This window comes from Rattus norvegicus, chromosome 4, assembly GCF_036323735.1.
Source record: "Rattus norvegicus strain BN/NHsdMcwi chromosome 4, GRCr8, whole genome shotgun sequence".
NCBI lineage: Eukaryota > Metazoa > Chordata > Mammalia > Rodentia > Muridae > Rattus > Rattus norvegicus.
In genome coordinates this window covers 22,295,304-22,315,888 of record NC_086022.1, presented here as the reverse complement: position 1 = coordinate 22,315,888, position 20,585 = coordinate 22,295,304, and the positions used below count along the sequence as shown (strand labels likewise).

Genomic DNA, 20,585 nt, shown 5'->3' with positions numbered 1-20,585 from the left:
GAGACTATCCATTTGGTTATAAAGCTTTTGTGAGTGGAAACAGAATAAGTAAACGATACGGTGTAAGTAATGATATTAGTTAAATACTTAATATTAGTTAAATATTTATTCCTGATAGAAATTTTATATTTATGTAATAGAGAAGTATCTGGGGAATGATTGATATATAAACATTTAACTTGTTTCTCTATGATCTTTTTACTTTGTGACTATTTCCAAGTTAATAATTATGAGAGCATTAGCCCATTCTAATAATCAAAAATATTAATGTCTTTTAATTGATTGTGTATTATTTGTAGGAGCATATTTTACCACTTCACTTATTTTGCTTCATAAAAACAGTGATTCACTTCAAGTAGTTTGGCAATTACGTGTTATCTAGAAGAAAGAATATGACTCAGTGACAAAAACCATAAATTTGGCAATCTTCATTTAATCGAAAGGTCTATGTTTTAGCATGGTAGCCTTAGAATTAAGCAGGGGCCTGGATTTGAACCTTCACCCTGGCTCCCTAAACATTGAGCTGAACACCTTAGCCTTCCTGAAGTGTAAATCAGGGGCAACATTATTTTTTTTCTCCATGGGATTTCGACAGAACTGAGTGAGATCATTTGAAGACATCCAGGCAGAGGCTGTCTTCCTGGAAAGCACAGAATGGGACTCAGCTAATGTAACTTCTCTTTCTTGTCCTCCTCTTCCCACCCTTGCTTCTTGTTTTTAGCTCCTGATAATGACTCTTCCAGTCTTAAACTATGACTGAGGGTCCATGCCGTTTCTGTGGCAAATCACCAAAAGAAATAGAATCTTAAACTCACCGAGTTCCATCTGGGGTTTCCAGAATTGCTTATGCTTCAAGAGCTTTGTTAAATCTGAGGTCCCATTGAGGATTTAGATTTGGACTTTACAATGTCTTATACCAGTTTGAAATGTGTTCTATATTGGAAATATTCAAAGATAAAATGTAAGCTTGGGAGGTAGCTAGGTGGATAAAGTAATAGCAAGGCAAGTGGGAAACCAGATTTTGGGTTCTCTAGAACCCACAGAAAAATGTGCCCGGCATTGCAAAGGCTACCTGTAACCACAATACACAATGCGTAGAATCAGGAAGAACTCAAGGGAGCCATCTGGCCAACTCCTTGGAACTGGTAAATTCTAGATTCTCTAGAACCTTGCTCAGTGAGGGCAAATTGAAAAGGAATGGAGAACATCATCTGAGGTTAATTTGTTTGGGACTCCACACACTTACAGAAATGTGTACGTATCCACAGGGAAATACACACACACACACACACACACACACACACACACACATATGCACACACATGTGCACACACACATACATGAACACCAGTGCACTGGTGTAAAAATTAAATTAAAAAAGAAGTCAAGAAAAAACATTAGTTTTTACAATAAAATATTGTATATTCATTCTACTGGAAAATGGTACACCAAACATTTGATTACAATTAAAATGTTATACACATGGCATTTTCAGATATTTGTTTCACCGAGCAAAATAAGGTTCTTTGAGCCATAAGAGGTTTACCCATGCAAAAGCAAACTATTCAGTGAATATAATTTTTAACTCTTGCATTTTTGTGTAAGTACATCAATGATGAAAATACAAAAATGTCATGCTTAGCTATGGTCACTGAAGCAGACTTCATTCTTATTTCCTGAATGAGTAACGTAGCAATGTTCATTCTGTAGACCCCCTTCTTTCAGGACTTAAGGATAGAATACAAGTAGCTTTGCATAATGATGGGAATAGCATTTGTCTTAACAGGAAAATTATACTATTGCTGCTTGCTTTCCCTGCATCCCTTCAATTAATAATATGTGCTTGGTTTCCCTTTGTCACAACACAGATGGTGAGTTGTACTCTGGAACTGCTGCGGATTTCATGGGACGAGACTTTGCTATCTTCAGAACATTGGGGCACCATCATCCCATCAGGACCGAGCAGCACGACTCCCGGTGGCTCAATGGTAGGTTGTACGTGTGAGATCACAGGCACAGGGCATGTCACCCATTGTCACTGAAAATATTTTCTTTTATGGGACACACAGTTACATTAGATTTAGTCGGCTGTTAAGATAAAGGTGCTGACGTCATGACTGTGGGTGTGAGAAAATGGGAAAAAAAGAAAAGATGATTAACAACTTAGGGAGTATTCGTTTTTGTGCCAGTAGTCAACTATAGAAAGAAAGGAACTGGCCCGAAGCTACGGAAGGGAGGTAACGGAAAAAAGATACCGTCCTACAAGGACGTACAACATATCTCAGGGACAGTTTTTGTTTGCCTCCATGTGTTTGGTCATTGCTTTGAGAGTTTCATTCCAAGGCTTGTCATAATTAAATTTTTTCCCTGCTAAGTACATGACATTTTAATGTTTTCAAAATTTAAATGAACCTTACATCTCTCAAATAAAGCAAAAAACAAAAGCAAAACAAGCAAGCAAACAAATGAACAAAAAAGATTTAATTTTATAGGTAACCAAATGAAGAGCTCCATCTACCCAGTACAGTCTAGATCTGCAGTGAGATCTCAGTTTCCTCTGTGTCAAGCACTGCTGGTTTAACCGCTTGAGGAAAAATATTTTTTGAAAATTGCTCTCACTTATTTTAGCATTGTTTAAATGTGCAAAATATATAAGCTTAAATAATAATACATATTGTGATTTAGACGGTAAATATATATTTATATATAGTTTATTATGTTTTGATTATTGACTTACCCATGAAACAATCAAATGCTTCTATAATTTTCTATCTGATATTAAGGCAGTGACTTCTATGTCTTAATCTAGATTTTGTATATCTGTTTCCTTAATCACATGAAATAATGTTGCTAGGTTCTAATGTCTCATATTTGGAGTTTGACTTCGCTGTACAGGCTCCCTTGATGAATGAAAGTTCATGGTCATCTACATTCTCAGCAGAATGCTAGCTCTGTTCTCTAAGCATCCACAGCACTTCTGGGAAGCATAACCTCCCACGCCATTACTTCTATTAACCATTTGACCATTTAAAAAGAAAAATCACATCAAGATCTCAGGAAACCTTCAAGGGAGGGTGGAATCATTATTATTTTGAATCAGTCCCTTCAAAGTGATCATTCAGGGCATAAAATAGAGCTCTAGTCTCCCTGCTCAACATCTCTTTCCTCCTCTGTCAATGCTTTTAATTGTACTATTATTGCTTAGGTGTCAGTTGCAAAGATGTGGACTGTGTCTGTCATGTTTTCTTTTTGCCTTTTTCTTAATTGAATTACTGCTTTCCCTAATTCACCTAAACTGAATTTATTGTGGTGTTCTTATCTCTTTTAGTGTTCGTTATACTTATTGTGTATGCACATGTGTGTATGTATGCATACATGTGTGGGTGTGCACAGGGCACAGTGTGTGAGTTCTGGGGCCAGGGGTTGGTTTTCTTCTACCATGTGGGTGTTGAGGAAGCCATCACACCTAGCAGAAACCACACATATTATCTTTAACTCCTGAGTCATCTACCCTGCCCTCTTACGTTTCTGTTTGCTAAAATGTCTCCCCCTGACCTGGAATTTTTATACCATTATGTTACATAAAAAAAAATGTGTCTTTACGTATGATTAAGTTCAATGTTTGCTTGGGACTTTTATCCACAAGATTTTCCCCCATTGTCAACTGACTTGAACTTAACTTTTTCCAGCAATAGTCTATCTCGTGACCTTGTTTTTCAAAGTACACCCCTGATTTTCTGTAGCTTTTCATCCAGCTCCATTAAGGATCTGCTGTGGAGGATTTTTCCACTGTACCTGAAATGGACAAAGAAGCCAAAGCAACTTACTTCTTGCTTTTCCAGACTTCTTCAAATTTTGCTTTTTTTCCCCCAAAAGTTTCTGTTGTTTTAATTATACATAAGCATGATGATATTCATGACTGAGTACAAACCTCACAACAATAAAAGGGCATTTGACATAGAGTCAAGTTTCTACCCTACTAGCAGGATAGGAAATATCGAGATGCCTACAGGCTTTGAGAAATTGGAAATCCCAGGGAAGAACTGAGGAGATGATGACTGGATGAAAAGGCATGGAGAGAGAGAGAGAGAGAGAGAGAGACAGAGAGAGAGACAGAGAGAGAGACACACACACACACACACACACAGAGAGAGAGAGAGAGAGAGAGAGAGAGAGAACTGTTGACTATCCACCACCAATCATTGCAGCTAGAATGGTGTGGGAAAGCAAAATTCATAGGAAAACCCCCGTACGACATCACTATCTGGCCTGTTCTCAAATGGAAATATTTGTGTGGGAGAGAAAATGTTTGTTTTGCTTTTTATTCAGGAACAAAGCGTCTTTGATCTACTAAGAACCCTAGTACTCTTAGAGGGTTTCGCTGTCCATGAGAAACAAAATCTGATTAGAAGATGGAATAACACAAAAGAGAGCATAGTATCCATTTCATGTTTTATGGCCTTAAGGAAAAAGTCATCAAGCTAAAGTTGCTTTCATGATGCACACACACACACACACACACACACACACACACACACACACACACGTTGACAGATGAGTCTGAAGAATGTATACTGTGGGAAAACACAGGCATTGTCCACAGTTCTGTACTTCATCTCTGAAAATGTGTGGTTCATTTGAGAATTCAGTTATCAGTCTCTCAGCACTAAATGTGAGAACTGATTTTTTTTTTCTGAAATTAACAGAAAGGCTCCATCTGACAGGGTGCAGAACCAGATTGTTGTGAGTGTGGGGATGCAGGCGTGTTCATGACAGGGCCAGAGGCCTGTGAAACACAGGCTTGGGGAAATGAGATAGCATTTCAGAGAAAGAAAAAAAGAACATTGGAAACATAATGTTTACACATTTGTGTGTGCATAAAATGAATAACTTTTGAGGCATTGGCACACACTACAGAATCATCACTGTTGCCACATATAATATATTGCCTTGTAAGACAATGTTCAGTGGTCTTCAGGGCATTGAAGCAATTTGGAAGCACATCTCACTTTGTGTTTCACCAACTGCTTTATGGCTTTAGATGAACCAATGAATCAATGTAAGGTGACGATTTTTGCTCATGATAAAGAGAAGCAAAAATATTGTTATCTAGAAGTAGATCTTGAAATATCTTGAGTTTTTAAGTATAGCCGCACTACTTTAATATTTTAAAAAACCACACTTTTGTAATAATACCAATAATATTTTTAGTCTACTTTGAACCTGAAAGAATTAGAAGAAATCATACATTGACATTAAAAATTTTAAATATATGAAATCTACGGGATTTTCTTACAAGTTAGTATATTATAGCTGTCCTTGTGTTTTAGATCAAAGACAGAACCCTAATTTGACTTTCCTAGTGATTAAAATAATTTCTGAAATCAAATATATACAAGATTGGTTTGATATGTGCTAAAAGTCATGTTTCCCTTCTGTGCTTCATAAATTCTCTCAATATGTTTTAGTTTTAACCTTCGATTCTAATTTCAGCTTCTAATAATTTAGAAAATAGGTTAGCTTTTTCTGCGTATATTTGTGGTTAGAAAACAAATTTCCGCTGCCTAGTGGGCTATCTAGTTACTGTATTCTTTAGTCATTCATTAGACTAGATGGATGGCTACATCCATCCCACATTTTTTTTATTTGATGAAGACTGTTTTCCACATCATTCATGTCCTCGACTAATACTGACTGCTGTATACTTTAAATGAAAATCCATCAGCTTTAAAATGATGTTTCTCCCTGACTTTAACCTTTATGTGTGATGGAAAGGTAATACTGACCACGACCTATAATTGACTATGAAATGAAAAAGGATGCATTCCAATATACAAAGAGCACAGAGATTCAGAGTCATAGCAAGACTTCCGTTCTCGCTAGCGTTGTCCTGTACCACACTTCTTTGTCCAGGGGACGCTGGGGAGATGTGTAGGGCTCTCTGTCAGTGGTTATCCTGGAGAGAGGGTGAAAGGGCAACCTGATCTGGCTTCAGTATAATGAAACCGCACAGATCCTTGAGAGAGCCGAGCCTGGTGAACACAAACAGACCTAATTACATGCCCAGAGTGTGAGGCTTTCCCATTCATTTCAGGAAGACCTGTTTTCTTTTAGTGGAATTTCCTAAAAGGATCGTGCCTGTGGATAAACTGGCCCGCTTGTTTTCTTTTCTTTTTTTTTCTTTTTTTTCCACTCCTGTAATTGAAATGGTATGTGAGTCATCACTCCACTTCCTTTCCCAGTCTCACAGTCATACCAGGATGCTCTGCCCTCATTGGAACCAGAGGAACTTCCTCTGTGGTCATGTACTAGGATATTGCACATTCTCCAAAGATTCAAATTTCTGCACAGGATGCATTTTTAGAAAAATAAAACCGAGAAACATGACTTCAAATAAACTACAAGAGCGCAGATTAATATTGGAACCAGAGGCCCAGTCCTGAATCGCCTGTAAAACACTTTTAATAAACAATTTTAATTCCAACATGGTTGAAGATATAAACCATGTCAGAGGTCCAATGGAATTTTTTAATAAGCAGAATGAATTACCTATTTTATACAATCTCAGAATTCTTCATTATTTCATTTTTTTTCATTGTTTCCGTGGCTTTAGTAAATGAGAATATTTTTCTGACCATTGGAGGAAAGCTTCTGAATCAACCTTACTTGTGGTTATATGAAAAGGTGCTGTATCCAGAGGCTGAAATTTCCTTTAGTTGAAAAAGAACCAACAATAAACAACCAAAACAAACAAACCAACCAGAGAACCAATTAGAAGCCGTTTTCCCGGGGGGTGTTGTTTCAGGTCCTTTTCTAGGATTGGGCCATGAAAGTCTCCTTCCATGTTTCAGTGTGTCTTCAGCATCACACATTGTATTTTCCACGAATGGATTGCCAAAAAATATTATCTAACAAAGAGTACATATCTCACAATAGCATAATCTGTAATGTATACCACGAAATTGTTCTAGCCTTTAAATACAATAATTTAAATACAATATGAAATTACTAAACCTGCCTTTCTTTTAAAGAACCAAAAGCTACCATGTAGCCCCAGCACCAGACTCGCACCAGCTGTATTACGTTAGTATAAAAGGTATCTTACTGGGGTTGGGGATTTAGCTCAGTGGTAGAGCGCTTGCCTAGCAACCGCAAGGCCCTGGGTTCGGTCCCCAGCTCTGAAAAAAAAAGAAAAAAAAAAAAAAGGTATCTTACTTTAAAGCAGTTTTATTTGAACAAATCAATAATGGTAAAAAATTATTTACTGTTAAGCTTAAGACATTATCATAAACATGCTATGAAATTGATTCTTTTTAAGCCTTTATAAAAAACATATCTAAATTAAACTTTTAAGATTTTAATACTTTGTATGACGGTCCAAGCAATATTGTTCTCCAATTTGATGTATAGTTTAATTTTGAGTCACCTATTGACAGGCTAATTGACTGATAAGAATAGAAGGTAAGGTAAGTAGTGCAATGTTTATTTAGATTTGAAATTAAACTTGCATAAGAAAAGATGAGAGGATAGCTTAGAAAATTCCTTATAGCCCACTTCCTTTTCCCCTCATTTCTCTCCCTCTTGATTAACAATCAGTTTGGTGAATGCTGCTCCTGTCTGTCCCAATATCCTCTTCCAGTGTCAAGGCATTCTGAGCCTTGTTGTCCTCAATAGGGATTTACTGCCAACTGTGTAATCTGGGTCCTCTGTGCAGGGGCATCAGGCAAGAGATTTACCCAGAGAAGTAGATACCAGGACAATGCCTGTAACCATGGTGTGACTGGCCTCCCTGACATCGAACTCAAAAGCTTTCCCTCTGTGAAGACAGAAGCCCGTTTGCAAATTAATTAGTTTCTGGCGGCAGCTTGATTGTTGACCCAGAGTTTGTAGAGTGGAAAAACAATCAGATTAGTGTGCTCAGGGTAAAAGACCAGTGCATACTTGCGTGTGGCTTGCTCAGCTATTGAAGCCTTGAATGGAGTGAAACAAATTCCATTCTGAGAAGGCTCTGCAGAGGTTAAGTATGATGAGCCTAGAGATCCCCAACAGCAGGGGCTGGGAATTAACGGATTTCAGCCAGATAAAGCTGGATGACAGGAATTGACGCCATTGAATTTTAATGGCAGAGGCAGTTTCACCAGAAACAGCCACTTATTACATTCGAATCATGAATGGGAGGAATCATTTTACAATATTATTGAATACTGTGTATAGGCTTGATTCAAATTATTTCAGAAAAGAGTACAGGAGCATTCAAAATGGAAGGAAATTTATTTGAACCAAGCTGCTCTGATGGTATCTAAATTTAAAAAGCTATAAAATAACCTATTTTTCAAAGCAGATAAAATGCACCTTTGCCCAACTTGAACTATTACCTGAAGTGTAATCTTTAAGTGCCTTACAAAAATTAATGGAAAACATAGTCAAAAATATTCATGCAGAAGATGTATATTCTGCTATTTACTTTATACATTTTAGCCTACATAATTATACCTAAAAATATTATAGGCATACAAATATCATAGGCAAGTATTCTAAATGAAATGTTTGATAATAAAATTTTATTTCAACCAAAGTGTATTATATTTCTTTTTATAATATGCCTAACATTTTAAGCCACATATAATTTCCTCTTTGTGGTACGGCTTGTGGATATCTCCCTAAGGAACAAGCTATCTGATAGCTATTACAGTGCTTTCCCATTCAAAAAAAGTCGTTTTCATCTAATTTTCAAAACACCCTAAACCTAGATTTTCCTTTCATCCAAGACAGTTATCATGTAATTCTGGGACCTCTCCCATATTAAACCTTAATAGAATCAACTCAAATCGAGCTGATAGGATTCAACTGTGATATTTCCTTGTGTTTTGTTTTTTAATTTTTCCTTTACCACTCTCCAGGTGGATTTTAAATGTCCCCACTTTGAGCCTCAGGAACAATTAAAAGCACATTTATATTTATCACAGGATCTGTCATCTGCATTTCTTAAATAAGAAAGTCTTTAATGACTCTGCCTCATAAACCCTGGAATAAGGTATATCAGTATATATCACAGTGCCCCTTAATTCCCCACTTGAATATGGAAAGCGTGTCTTCTATGGGCATATGTTTTTTTTTCATGGTTTAGCAGTATTTCATATTGTTTTTTGTGGTTGGGTGAAATTGCCTCTGTGGGTGCTCAGAGCAGAATGTAGTGACATGGAATAGTTGCAGGTAACAGACCAAGGCTGACAGACCATAGGGCCTCACAGGGTCTCAAAGGCAGGCTCAGCTACCATTGCTTTCCCTAATGTCTCAAACTCTTTTGTTTTCTTACATAACCACTTGTGTTACATGAAGCACCTGTGCTTACGTCGGAGAGCGGTACATATTTTCTCTTTAAAGTAACCAATAACATCGTATCGTATTTCACAAAATTATCAGACAATTTTCAAGTCAACAATAACAAAAGTGAAACTTGAGGAAATGTGTTTTTAATGTTAATTTGGTTTCCGTGTGTACAATGCTACCACTTAGCTATACCATTAAGATTCTAGTCTTATGATCTTAACATGTGACAGTATGTCAGTGATAGTCATCGCTGTCTACTGTGACAAAATAGTGGCTGCCTATGTGAGTAACTTTAGGAAAACCAACTTTTCTGATTCCACATAGTTTAACTTTCAAATTATTCACAAGGAGACATCCACAAGCCTTGAATGGTGTTAAGATTCTTCACGGTGCTACCTCCCCTGTGCCTTAGCTGAGGTAGGCAGGCAGCTGTCATGAATTATGTATGCTCAAATGCCCCTTCCTCTTTAAAACAAACAAAAACAAAAACAAAATTGCAAAAACAAAAAATTGCCCTCCTTGTTTTTATGTTGCGAAGCTTGTGGATGACTAAACATTTAATTTGGCCAAGTGACCATGGCAGAAATAAAAGCATCAAAATTCAGTTGATGCTAGTTGGTTTCAGAACACTTTTGGAATTTTCAGGTTCTGAGCTAAAAAAACTACCTAAGTAGATCATGTCACTTTAAAGTAAGCTTCTCCCATGAGCTAACACCTAGAAGAAACCAGTGAAAGTGACTTAACTCAATGTCTATTTTTTCACCTAAGTCTGTAAGGTTTTTTCAATGATGCCTATGCATTCTGAAGAAAATACATCCACCACATCTTCCAAGGGAAAGATATTAAATATTTTTAATATCTGATAGTATTACTAAGAATGTTTGTGTACATTAGGTACTCTTACAAGAAACATTTCAAGATATAGTGTTTGAGAAGCCATTTGACAGAAAAAATTAGGCAAGTCTCCTTTCTCCCAAGTTGTAAGCAATATACTGTTTATCAAATGGAAATTTTGTTTTCTGCATATGTGTTACATGTGACCTTATTCATTTGATATTATGATTCTTTAAAAAATATCTAAATTAATTATATTCCTAGAATGTGAATTAGGATTTATTATAGTAATTTAATAAATGAAATGGACACAGTGTTATACATCAGAAGCATACTGCTCATTATGTTACAGGCTGATTTGTTAAATAATAACTATTTTTGGAATTAATGCAGGCTGACAGCATAAGGGATCCATCAAAGCCATGCCTCTTCAATATGTGTAAAAATTTGTCTATATTTGTGTAAAGCCAAATACTCCTTTTGGTTCATTTAATGAGTAATTACAAAGGATTCTAGGGTTTCCACATCAAAGTGAACTACCCCTTTTATATATTCATAAAGTTATAAAAAGAATGTGTACAGAAAATTGGTGACAGCAGAAAGATTTTTTTTCTTTTGGGATATACAGAGCCTCTTTAGCTTGCTGTATAATATTAAAATTGCATAGTCTGTTTCCAGCTTATATGCTATTTCTTGACTCATTCAAAAACGAGTGAATTTTTCTTACATTGATCCTTAAAGCTAAGTAGTTACGAGGCTAACATCAAATTGATGTCAAACTTCTATATAGTTAGTGCGACCATACTAAGGAAGAAAAAACAAAAACAAACCAAAAAAGTTACACAAACCTATGAAAAGACAGACTCAATGTGTAGTATAATTTAATAAAAATAATAAGAATCAAAAATAATAAATGCAGAGCTTGTTTGCCCAAATCTTTAATCCCAGTATTCATAAGGCAGAAGCGCATATATATATGTATATATATATATATATACATATATATATGACTCTTTCACTTAGAAAACAGCCTGATCTACATAGTTCATTCTAGACTCTGTGTGTGTGTGTGTGAGTGTGTGTGTGTGTGTGTGTGTGTGTTCTGAAATTAGAAAGCAAAATACACTAATTATTACAAAACTTTATTGACTTGTATATATATGGAAGAAAAATCTTACTATACTAACAATTCATATTATTGAAAATTTTATAAAGTTAAGATGGGCCAATGAGACAATCAATTGCATTAAGAATTTGATCAATTGCTGTTGATTTTGCTGTCACCATATGAAATATTTTAGCTGAGGAAAATTCAATATGCTAACAAAATTACGGTTTCAGGAAAAGTCCAATGCACAGTCTTCCTGTTTTTTTTTAATTTCTCTTTATTTCCTTTTAAAATTAAGCAAGAATATAATAACATATTGTATTATATTATGATAAGTACAGGTAACTTTGATCAAGCAGCAGGTATCTGAATATAGTATAATTGAATATAGTATAATCTGAACATCATAGTATAATTGCTCTTCTGATATGAAAATATGATTGCCTAATAAGTGGGTTTAAACACTGAAATTTTATTATTTATTTTCATAGTAGTACCTGCATCTATTTCCTTCCTTGTTCATACGATACACACATTTGCAGAGGGCCATGGGCATGCTGTCCAGGGTGAGGAATACAGCATTGGCAAATAGAACAAAGCTCATCAGGCCGATACAGTCTCAGGATGTGTTCAGTGTAGTACAGCTGTCATTCGGTTGTGATACTCAGAAGCAACATTGAAGAACAAATAACCCACATTATGGAGGATTAGCAATTTTGACCATAGTGGTCCTTGCTAATGATTTTATCATCTTGGTTTTATATAAAAATGTATAGCTGCTTTATTTAATGGTCCTGTCTTGAAACTACACATTAATTACCCAATCATTTTTTCCTCTTAGAAACATATATTCTATGTTTAAGGTGTTATTAAGTCCAGTCGCTATAGAATATTCTGATACTAGCAACAAAAGGAAATTTCTTCTGATAACTCTTTTTTTTTTCTGGAGTTAGACTTGAATGAACCCAAGACCACATGTATGTTATACAAGCCCTAAAGCACCGAGCTATAATCCCAGCCCCTCTCTGAGACAGTTCTTTAACACAGAGGTCAAAACCAAGTCATTACACTTTTAATTACTTAGAATATTTAAATGTTCTTTAGGGTGTGGAAGTACTACAGAAAAATACAATTTCTAAAGGACATTTCTCTCTATTCCATTACTATTTTTAAAAAAGTTTAAAAAAAAAAGAGGGAGAAGAGAATAGAAATCAGGTTAATCGATCATCTATTTCCTAATCAGACTTACTTCATTGTCAGTCAAATGGAATAGACGCACCACTGAAATGTTATGTGTGCCTTCGAAGGTTGAAATAAATACCAATAAAACCGTGACACACTCCTCTATCTAAGGATTTAACCTTCAGGTGTGTAATGCAAGCTAGGTTTCATACACACAGAAGGATTTTTTTTTCAGTGTTAGAGAACAGTGAAACTTTATTGGAACCTTTTAATTTCCAAGGGTACTCAGAGTCTCATTTTATAACTAACCATATGGTTGTCAGTAAGAAAACAATTAAGACCCTATGTAATATGATATTATAGAGGTAAAAGAACTGCATTATTAATAGGGAGTTAAGAAAAGATATTTTGGTGGAGATTAACCTATCAATTTCCATTACTATTTATCTATTTTTAATGAGGAGGTTCAGTTTTCTGAAACACAGTCTGACCCTGCCCAACAGTTATTCCTATTTATCCATACATTAGTAGGTTTATCAATCACCTTAATCAATACCATAGGCTATTTTTCTCAAATTCCTTCCCTATTGTTCTTTTCTGTGTCCTTCTAGAATTCCATGTAATAATATATGATATATCTTTGTCAGGTACCAGTGAGTTACTGTGGCTAATTTCTATTTTCTACATGCAATGTGTACTCACTAGGGACTAAGACTCTCAGGAGACACAGTGCTGAATAGGAGAAGTACACGCTTTCCATCATAAAGCACGAAGAATGTAAAGAACTCTAGAAGTACTTATCACCTCTTTAAGGTCATAAACCTATATTTCCAAAATGTCTTTGTACCTAAAAAGCATTATTAGCCCAATTGGTAAAGGAAATTTACTTTCCATCTCCTTTCTAGTGAAACTATTTATTCATTTAATTTTAAGATTTTTTTTAATATTTGATAGTTCCTTATTGATCTTTTGTTACATGCTAGTGCTCTGTAAGTTATCAAAAGAATTAAAAGAAGACTGGAAAAAAAATGTCAGAACACATATGAGAGAGAAGGAGAATATTTCCTTATTCAAAGACCCTTAGAATTTGATTGTAAAATACGAATGATGACATTGAAGATGAGCAGAGAATTCAAACCCAAAGACCACAGGAATGGAATCACAATGGAGATGTGCATCCGAGGGACAGTCATGCAGGAGAGTTAATAATCAAAGCAAACACATTTGTTTGTGTCACCTTGACAAAATGATGAAAAAACGGGTTCGGTCTTTACATAAGAACACTAACTGACTTCCAGGTTTTCAAATGAAGATCAGAAACACAAACTAAAGGTTTTACAGTCAAAAACACAAGGGTATGTGGCCTATGTTCAAATACCCATAATTATTTGTTAGCATGTATGTGTAACAGACTTTAAAATGGAGAGAAATTGGAAATTCGTTTTTATTTGAGGCCAAACTAGAAATCAGCCAGAATCAGGAAAACTTCAGGTAATAGGACTAGATATTTAAAGAGATAGTATTTTCCAGGTAAACAGCCCTAATCAAATGAACAAAAACCTAAGGAAAGACACAGGTAAAATTGTAACATGATGAAGAGAGTGTTCTATAAAAGGAATTGATTGGAAATGGAGCCAAAAGAAAATGGTGGACATTTTATTTTCTTCACAATAGCGTTCAACAATTGGAACCCTGCACTGTTAACAAAATATTTAGTCCCTTCTGTGCCTGAACTTTAAAATCAACACATAAAACAATCATAGCCAACCTTTGTAGCTGTTGAATTTTCTAAGAATATACGTGTTTCATTTAGCTGAACAGTTTTGTTACAATAAAGTAAACGTTTATTAAAGGAAAAAGGAAAGTTAAAAGAATATGTTCTGACTACATTTCCTATAATTCCACCATCAGAAGAGACTAAGTATTAGTTTTAGAGTTATAATATACTATTTGGTATTTTACATCATTAACCCGTTACATAGCAATATTTTGATTGTTTTTATCATTAAAGAATCAAAATATACAGTAATATACCAATATTTGAGGACTTGTGATATAAACCTTTAAGTTGCATTTATGTTATTATATCTGTCTTTTTATTTTCACATAATCTCTAACCTTTTCTATTAGTGTCAATAATATCTTACAAATACCATTTTCAAATCAGGGAATTTTATTTTTCATTGTTTCCTTTAACCAACTAATATCAACATTGCATTTCTGTCAAAATCCCTATTAAACTTGTTCTAGCTAATATAAGATACTATCAAACACAGTATTGTTTAGAAATAGTAATAATTGATATTTTTAGTATTTTTCAATGATTAATATAAAAGTAGATTGATTAAAAAGCAAACCACACTTATGTTTAATCTAGGTTAAACACATTGATCATTATTTGTTAGTCATGTTAAAATGTACTGAGGGAAACCTTTATTTATTTAAAATAAGGTAAAGGTATCAAGTTTAGCAGACACATTTATTATTCAATATATCTATCGAAACACATCTCAATTGTAAATCTAAACAGGAAAAGGAAAAGGAATAGAGTGGCTGCAATATGTTCATTGAACAAAGATTAAGAGTAGATTACTAGCCTCTGTAACAGTTTTACCATGAATGGTCATTTTGTTCCCCACATGGTCATCATATTGTGTGTTTTAAAGTTTTAACAATTCAATGCTATTTTAGAAAATAGATCTATTCAGAGAGAAATACTTGAAATGCTGTACTATAGAAATCCTCTATAAGATAATGTTTATTGACTTTCAATGGACTTTTTTGAGATTCTCTCCTCCCTATACCCCGCAGAGTGCTTCAAGTAATAAAAATAGGGTAGCCTGGGCTGCAGATGGTTCAGTGTTGAAGAGCACTGACAGCATGCTCTTCCAGAGGTCCTGAGTTCAATTCCTAGCAGCCACATGGTAACTCATTATCATCTGTAATTGGATTGGATGACTTCTGATGTGGCTGAAAACAGCGGTATTGTACTCGCATACATACAATAAATCTAAAAAATAAAATAGTGTAGTCTTTGAGAGGTTAGCAATAACCTATTCTGGGTGGTAAAGATAAAGTAGCTACTGAATCCTACATTTGCTTTCCTATATTATTATTATGGTTTTATATGATAAATTATATTTTACATGATTCACTAGTATTATATAATGTGCATAGTTCTGTTAATATTTATTGTTTTGGTTTTTTTTTATTTTTTGTGGGTTTCTAAGACAGTTTCTTGATGTAACAGAGCCCTGTCTATCCTGGACTAGATTGACAGATCAGGATGACCTCAAACTCAAGAGATATACCAGCCTCTGCCTCCCAAGTTTGGGATTAAAGGTTAATGCCACCATGGTTGGCTAGTTCTGCTGTTTTCAAAGTTAAGACATAGGAAATACATATTAAGCCCTATATGCATTTTGAATAAATAATAGAGTAATATACTTTTCTTGAAGAATTTAAAAAAACACAAAGTTAAAGAATTCTATCCCATAGTGATTCTCCAAATGAAGAGCTGTCTTATTTGTACATATTTTAAGTCACTAAAATATTATCTTAAAAAATTGCTATTACATGTATGCCCTTTGGAATAATTAGCAATATATGTCTCCTGGGGAAGTATTCAAGGGGGAGTTTCAGAGATCATACATAATGACTAAATCAGAATGTATGCTCTATCTAAAATTCTCCATTAAAAGTTATAATGGAATAAACCAAATTAACAAAATATGTTATAGTATTTAATATTAAAGATGAAATATAAAATATTCGATCCCTCAGGTTTTATAGTCCCAACTATGGCAGGGGTAGAATAAGGGCAGAGGTCATTGTTTAGACTAGATTTGCCCATGATGTAATCTACTTCTCTGCATTCTGTCATTGACCTTCTTCTGTCAGTAAGCTTTATCCTCACTGAATGGGGAATTATATAATCACAAAATAAATGAGTCATTTAAATAGGGGCATGGACTGAACTTTCTAGCAATAATCACTCAAGACCCACAGTGCTAAAGCATTGCACCAAGAATTAAAACATCGTTCAACACCTAACAATAGTCCATACCTTCCCCCAAATTGCCTTTAGATTAAGATGAATTAACTGTCTTCTCTCAGAATTTGTTCAGGAATAATATTTTCTTTTAAATAACAACACAGGTGATAAAACAGAAACAGGGTTTTTTTTAATCTAGAAAAGGTTTTAATGTAAAATTGTAAGGGTATAAAAATATAAAGCCACAAATACAAATATTAGGTTACAACTTATAACTTTTGTATTATATTACATCTCAAATTATATTTGAGTAGTGTTGTGTTAAATTTGTTCACTTAAAAAATGGCATGTCTAAGTAAGAAGCCCAACATTTCCAAAATTGCATAGATACAACTAAAACCATCCTACCATTTGTTTTACACTGATAAGAAACAAAAATATAAAAAGTAATAATGTATTTTAAGTAAGAAGAGACTAGGAAAGTACAAAAAGTCTCAGTGTAAAACTCGAATTATTGTTTCTGAAGAGAAAAGATTTCAGTTAACAAGGCATAGGATAATTGTTTTCTGCAAAATCAAATTACTTCAAAAACTGTGTTATAAGAGGTATGTGTCTCTGTCTTCACATCTAATTAGACATTTTTCTAAGAATCAAAAGTATCACAGCCTCTTATGAGCAAATGCCATAGAAACTGCTAATTACATGGCAGTCAAAACCGTTTTTCTGCTAAGATCCTGACTTTCCGGTAGTTTTGAGAACATTTTCTGACCAGAAAACGATGGAAATACTGAACCTTCTCTGGTGTTGTAATCAGGATAATTATGTCCTAGCTGTAATAACACTCAAGTTATTACGAAGTTGCCAAAGCGCTTGTCAAATGCAGCTTGACCTAAATCGTTCCTGGTCCCTGAATCATTATTTTATGCTATAAAGCAAACTGCATTCTCTAAGGGATGTCTTCATAGGCACAGAGACATGGGCTCCAGCATGGAGGAAGGCAAGGTCCCCTGCCAGTCTAGAAACATTTAATGAATCCAGAGACTGCTGGTTGCCCTGTGAAAAGGACAGGCATCACACGCATAGCTTCTCCATCTGTCACAAGACATCTTTACATTTTCACAGTGAAAAACATTTTATGTAATGATGTATTCAGAAAGATTTTAGCCAGTAGTTATTAGAATGATGTGGAAACTAGTCTTTATTTATGAAAGCCTGACTCAAAAAGCCAGTTTTTCCACATGACTTGCTTCCAGGAAAATGTTATGTTTGGAAATTAAATAAATGCCTATATTTTAGGTGGGTTAAGTTGGCACTTCATGCTTGTGATGCTTACTTATTTTGCTTGCTCATTTTGGAACACAATTTCACTTCATCAACCAGTCTGTCAATGAATCATATACCAGATATAAGATAAGAAAATTGCATAATTGCATAATACCATCATCATCATCATCATCATCATCATCATCATCATCATCATCATCATCATCATCAATCTTTTTTTATAGTCCAGTCATTATCCCCATCCTGGTCTGCCCTCCTACAGTTCCTCATCCCTTTCTTCCTCCTCTTCCCTGTTTTCAAGGGGATGTCTTCTCCACTCCATCCCCCCTCTGCCAAACTTCCCCATCCATGGGGCCTCAAGTCTTTCAAAGGTTATGTGCACTGACTCTCACTGAGGCCAAACCAGGCAGTTCTCTATTGTATATGTGTTGGGGGCCCTGTACCAGCTAGTATATGCTGCCCGGTTGGTGGCTCAGTGTCTGAGAGATCTCAGGGATCCAGGTTGGTTGAGCCTGCTGGTCTTTCTATGAGGTTGTCCTCCTCCTCAGTTTCTTGAAGGAAGAAATCTTTGTTATTCATGTTATACCAGACTTTAATACTGAGACTGACACAGTGCTTGACAAAAAGAAAAGCTCAGAATGAATACAAATGAAGAATTTATATACAAGTAAAAAATTAATTCTTATATTGTAAAGATGGTTCTGTAATAAGAAATCTCTTCACGTAAATACTGAAGAAGAAAATATATCGGTTCTATGTTTTAATACAAGTTTAAAAATAAGATGAATAATTTTTTACTGGTGGATTTAAGCACATGAGCTAGGGTTATATAAAAATGTTTTAACATGATATGAAGAAATAACGAACCCAAAGTGAAGTTCTTAATGCACAGGGAGACAATGTTAATCCAAGTGAAATCATCTGAGCTGCATCTCAGCATTTGGGGTCTCTATTTTCAGTCTTAGGAGGGAGTGAAGTGTGGTAGGAGCTGGTAAAAGGAAGTACTCCAGGGTTTTCTTCCCTTTCAGTGGAATTTAAACTATAGTTGTACTCTATCTCCTTGGTGTTTTGAGTGTATTTTGTATATGTGTGAGTGTGTGTGTGAGTGTGTGTGTGTGTATGTGTATGTGTGTGTGTGTGTGTGTGTTAGTTCCTTAACTAGGCACAAAAACTTTAAAAATAATAAATCACATTTATTTAATAAATCAGAGTAAGCACACTATGTAAAACTGTGATAGATTTTTCTGGCAAAGGGAAGAAAGACATGCTTTAATTTCAAATGAGGCGAGTCAGAAAGTGTCATGTTTCTTGAAACTCTACCAATTTTTTCATTAAGGGATGGTTTTAGTATTATCATTGGTTAAGCATGAATTACCTCTTATCATGGAGCCTTCTAAACAAGAAGCTCTACTTTAATAGAAATAAAGGTATGAGAACATGCTTTTCTTCAAGTAAAGATATTTTTAATATTAATTTATAAAAATATTTTCTATGTGACTCTGGTCTCCATTTGCTTCAAAGTTTTCTCTTTAAAGAAGGATATATTTGATTCATTTCTCAAATCTCATATAAGAGCATGATGGTTTCTTTTCTTCCAAATATTTGTAATCTTATTGAAATTTGAGGGGGATACAAAAATATGACTTAAGTCTTTGAAATCTTTAAATAAAATAAAAATCAATGCCTCAATGGAATTTGAGTGTGCCTTCAAACATTGTGAAATAATTTAATTTTTTTCTTCCTAGAAATTACTTACAGCATGAAATTTTATTTTATTTGATCAAATTACTTAATCTAATCATATAGTACTTTAGACTCAATATAACTCAAAAGCACAGCATGAATGGTGAGAGGATATTTGAAGACAAATGAGCACGTTTATGGCATGAATTTACTTACTGAAGGTCTAATAGAGTTAAACATATTGTAGGTTCCTTCAGGTAAGAAAGCATAAATATGCAGAATTATAGAAATGCCAATAAACATATAGTCGATATATCTGGGTTAAATATAAAGTTAACAAAATGTCTCTCCTCCATATTTAACATTATAAAGCACAGATGTCTGAACAATGATTAATTTATGTGTTCAATATTCTTAATTTTTGTCTTAATCCTTAAGTCCTAAGTTCACTTTTGATGAAGGTTGAAAAAAATATTATTTTTGTCTGAAGAGTCTCATGAAATATTTTTCTGATATTTTAATATGAGAAATCCAAGTAGAAAAAAATAAAAGAATTTTACCGTAAAACGAATTATCCCTTTCTATATATTTTTTTACAGATTTAAAGTTTTTTTCCCATATCCTCTATCTATAGATGCTCTAGTCTCCATACACCAATAATCATTTTTTAAAGAAATCAATGTACTGTCAGGGCTTCTTGCCTCTGGTGAGATTCGTGAACTAAGAATATGCTCCTTGGAGTATTGATAAGCAGAATGCTTTATGGTGGTTATGTGTTTGGTCCTGTGAAGGCTTGCTGCCCCAGCATAGGGGAATGCTAAGGTGGTGAGGCAGGAGTGAGTGAAGACCACACGTATAGAAGCAGGGGCAAGGTGTTGGGGATTTAGCTCAGTGGTAGAGCGCTTGCCTAGGAAGCGCAAGGCCCTGGGTTCGGTCCCCAGCTCCGGAAAAAAAAAAAAAAAAAAGCAGGGGCAAGCAGAGATGGGAAAACAGGAAGGGGTATAACGTTTGAAATGTACATAATAAATAAAATAAGAAATAAAACTTTTAAAAAGTGGAGAAATTTGGAGTCCGGGATGCTAGGGTCGTACAGTATAAGGGAGGTGAACCTAGAATTATTTTGGGCTGGTGAATAGCTGTATGACTTTGGATGGACTCTACATTTTTAAG

At 34.7% G+C, this 20,585-nt stretch overlaps 1 protein-coding gene across 4 annotated transcripts in view; it reads left to right on the top strand.

Moving 5' to 3' along the window:
• Sema3a (semaphorin 3A) overlaps nt 1–20,585 on the top strand; it is a 470,490-nt gene that overhangs the window by 394,019 nt on the left and 55,886 nt on the right. For all 4 annotated transcript variants that reach the window (XM_008762702.3, XM_063285863.1, XM_006235990.5 and 1 more), the window contains one exon: nt 1,869–1,988. In XM_008762702.3, coding sequence (XP_008760924.1) covers nt 1,869–1,988 — 120 coding nt within the window. The remainder of the gene's footprint in view (nt 1–1,868; nt 1,989–20,585) is intronic.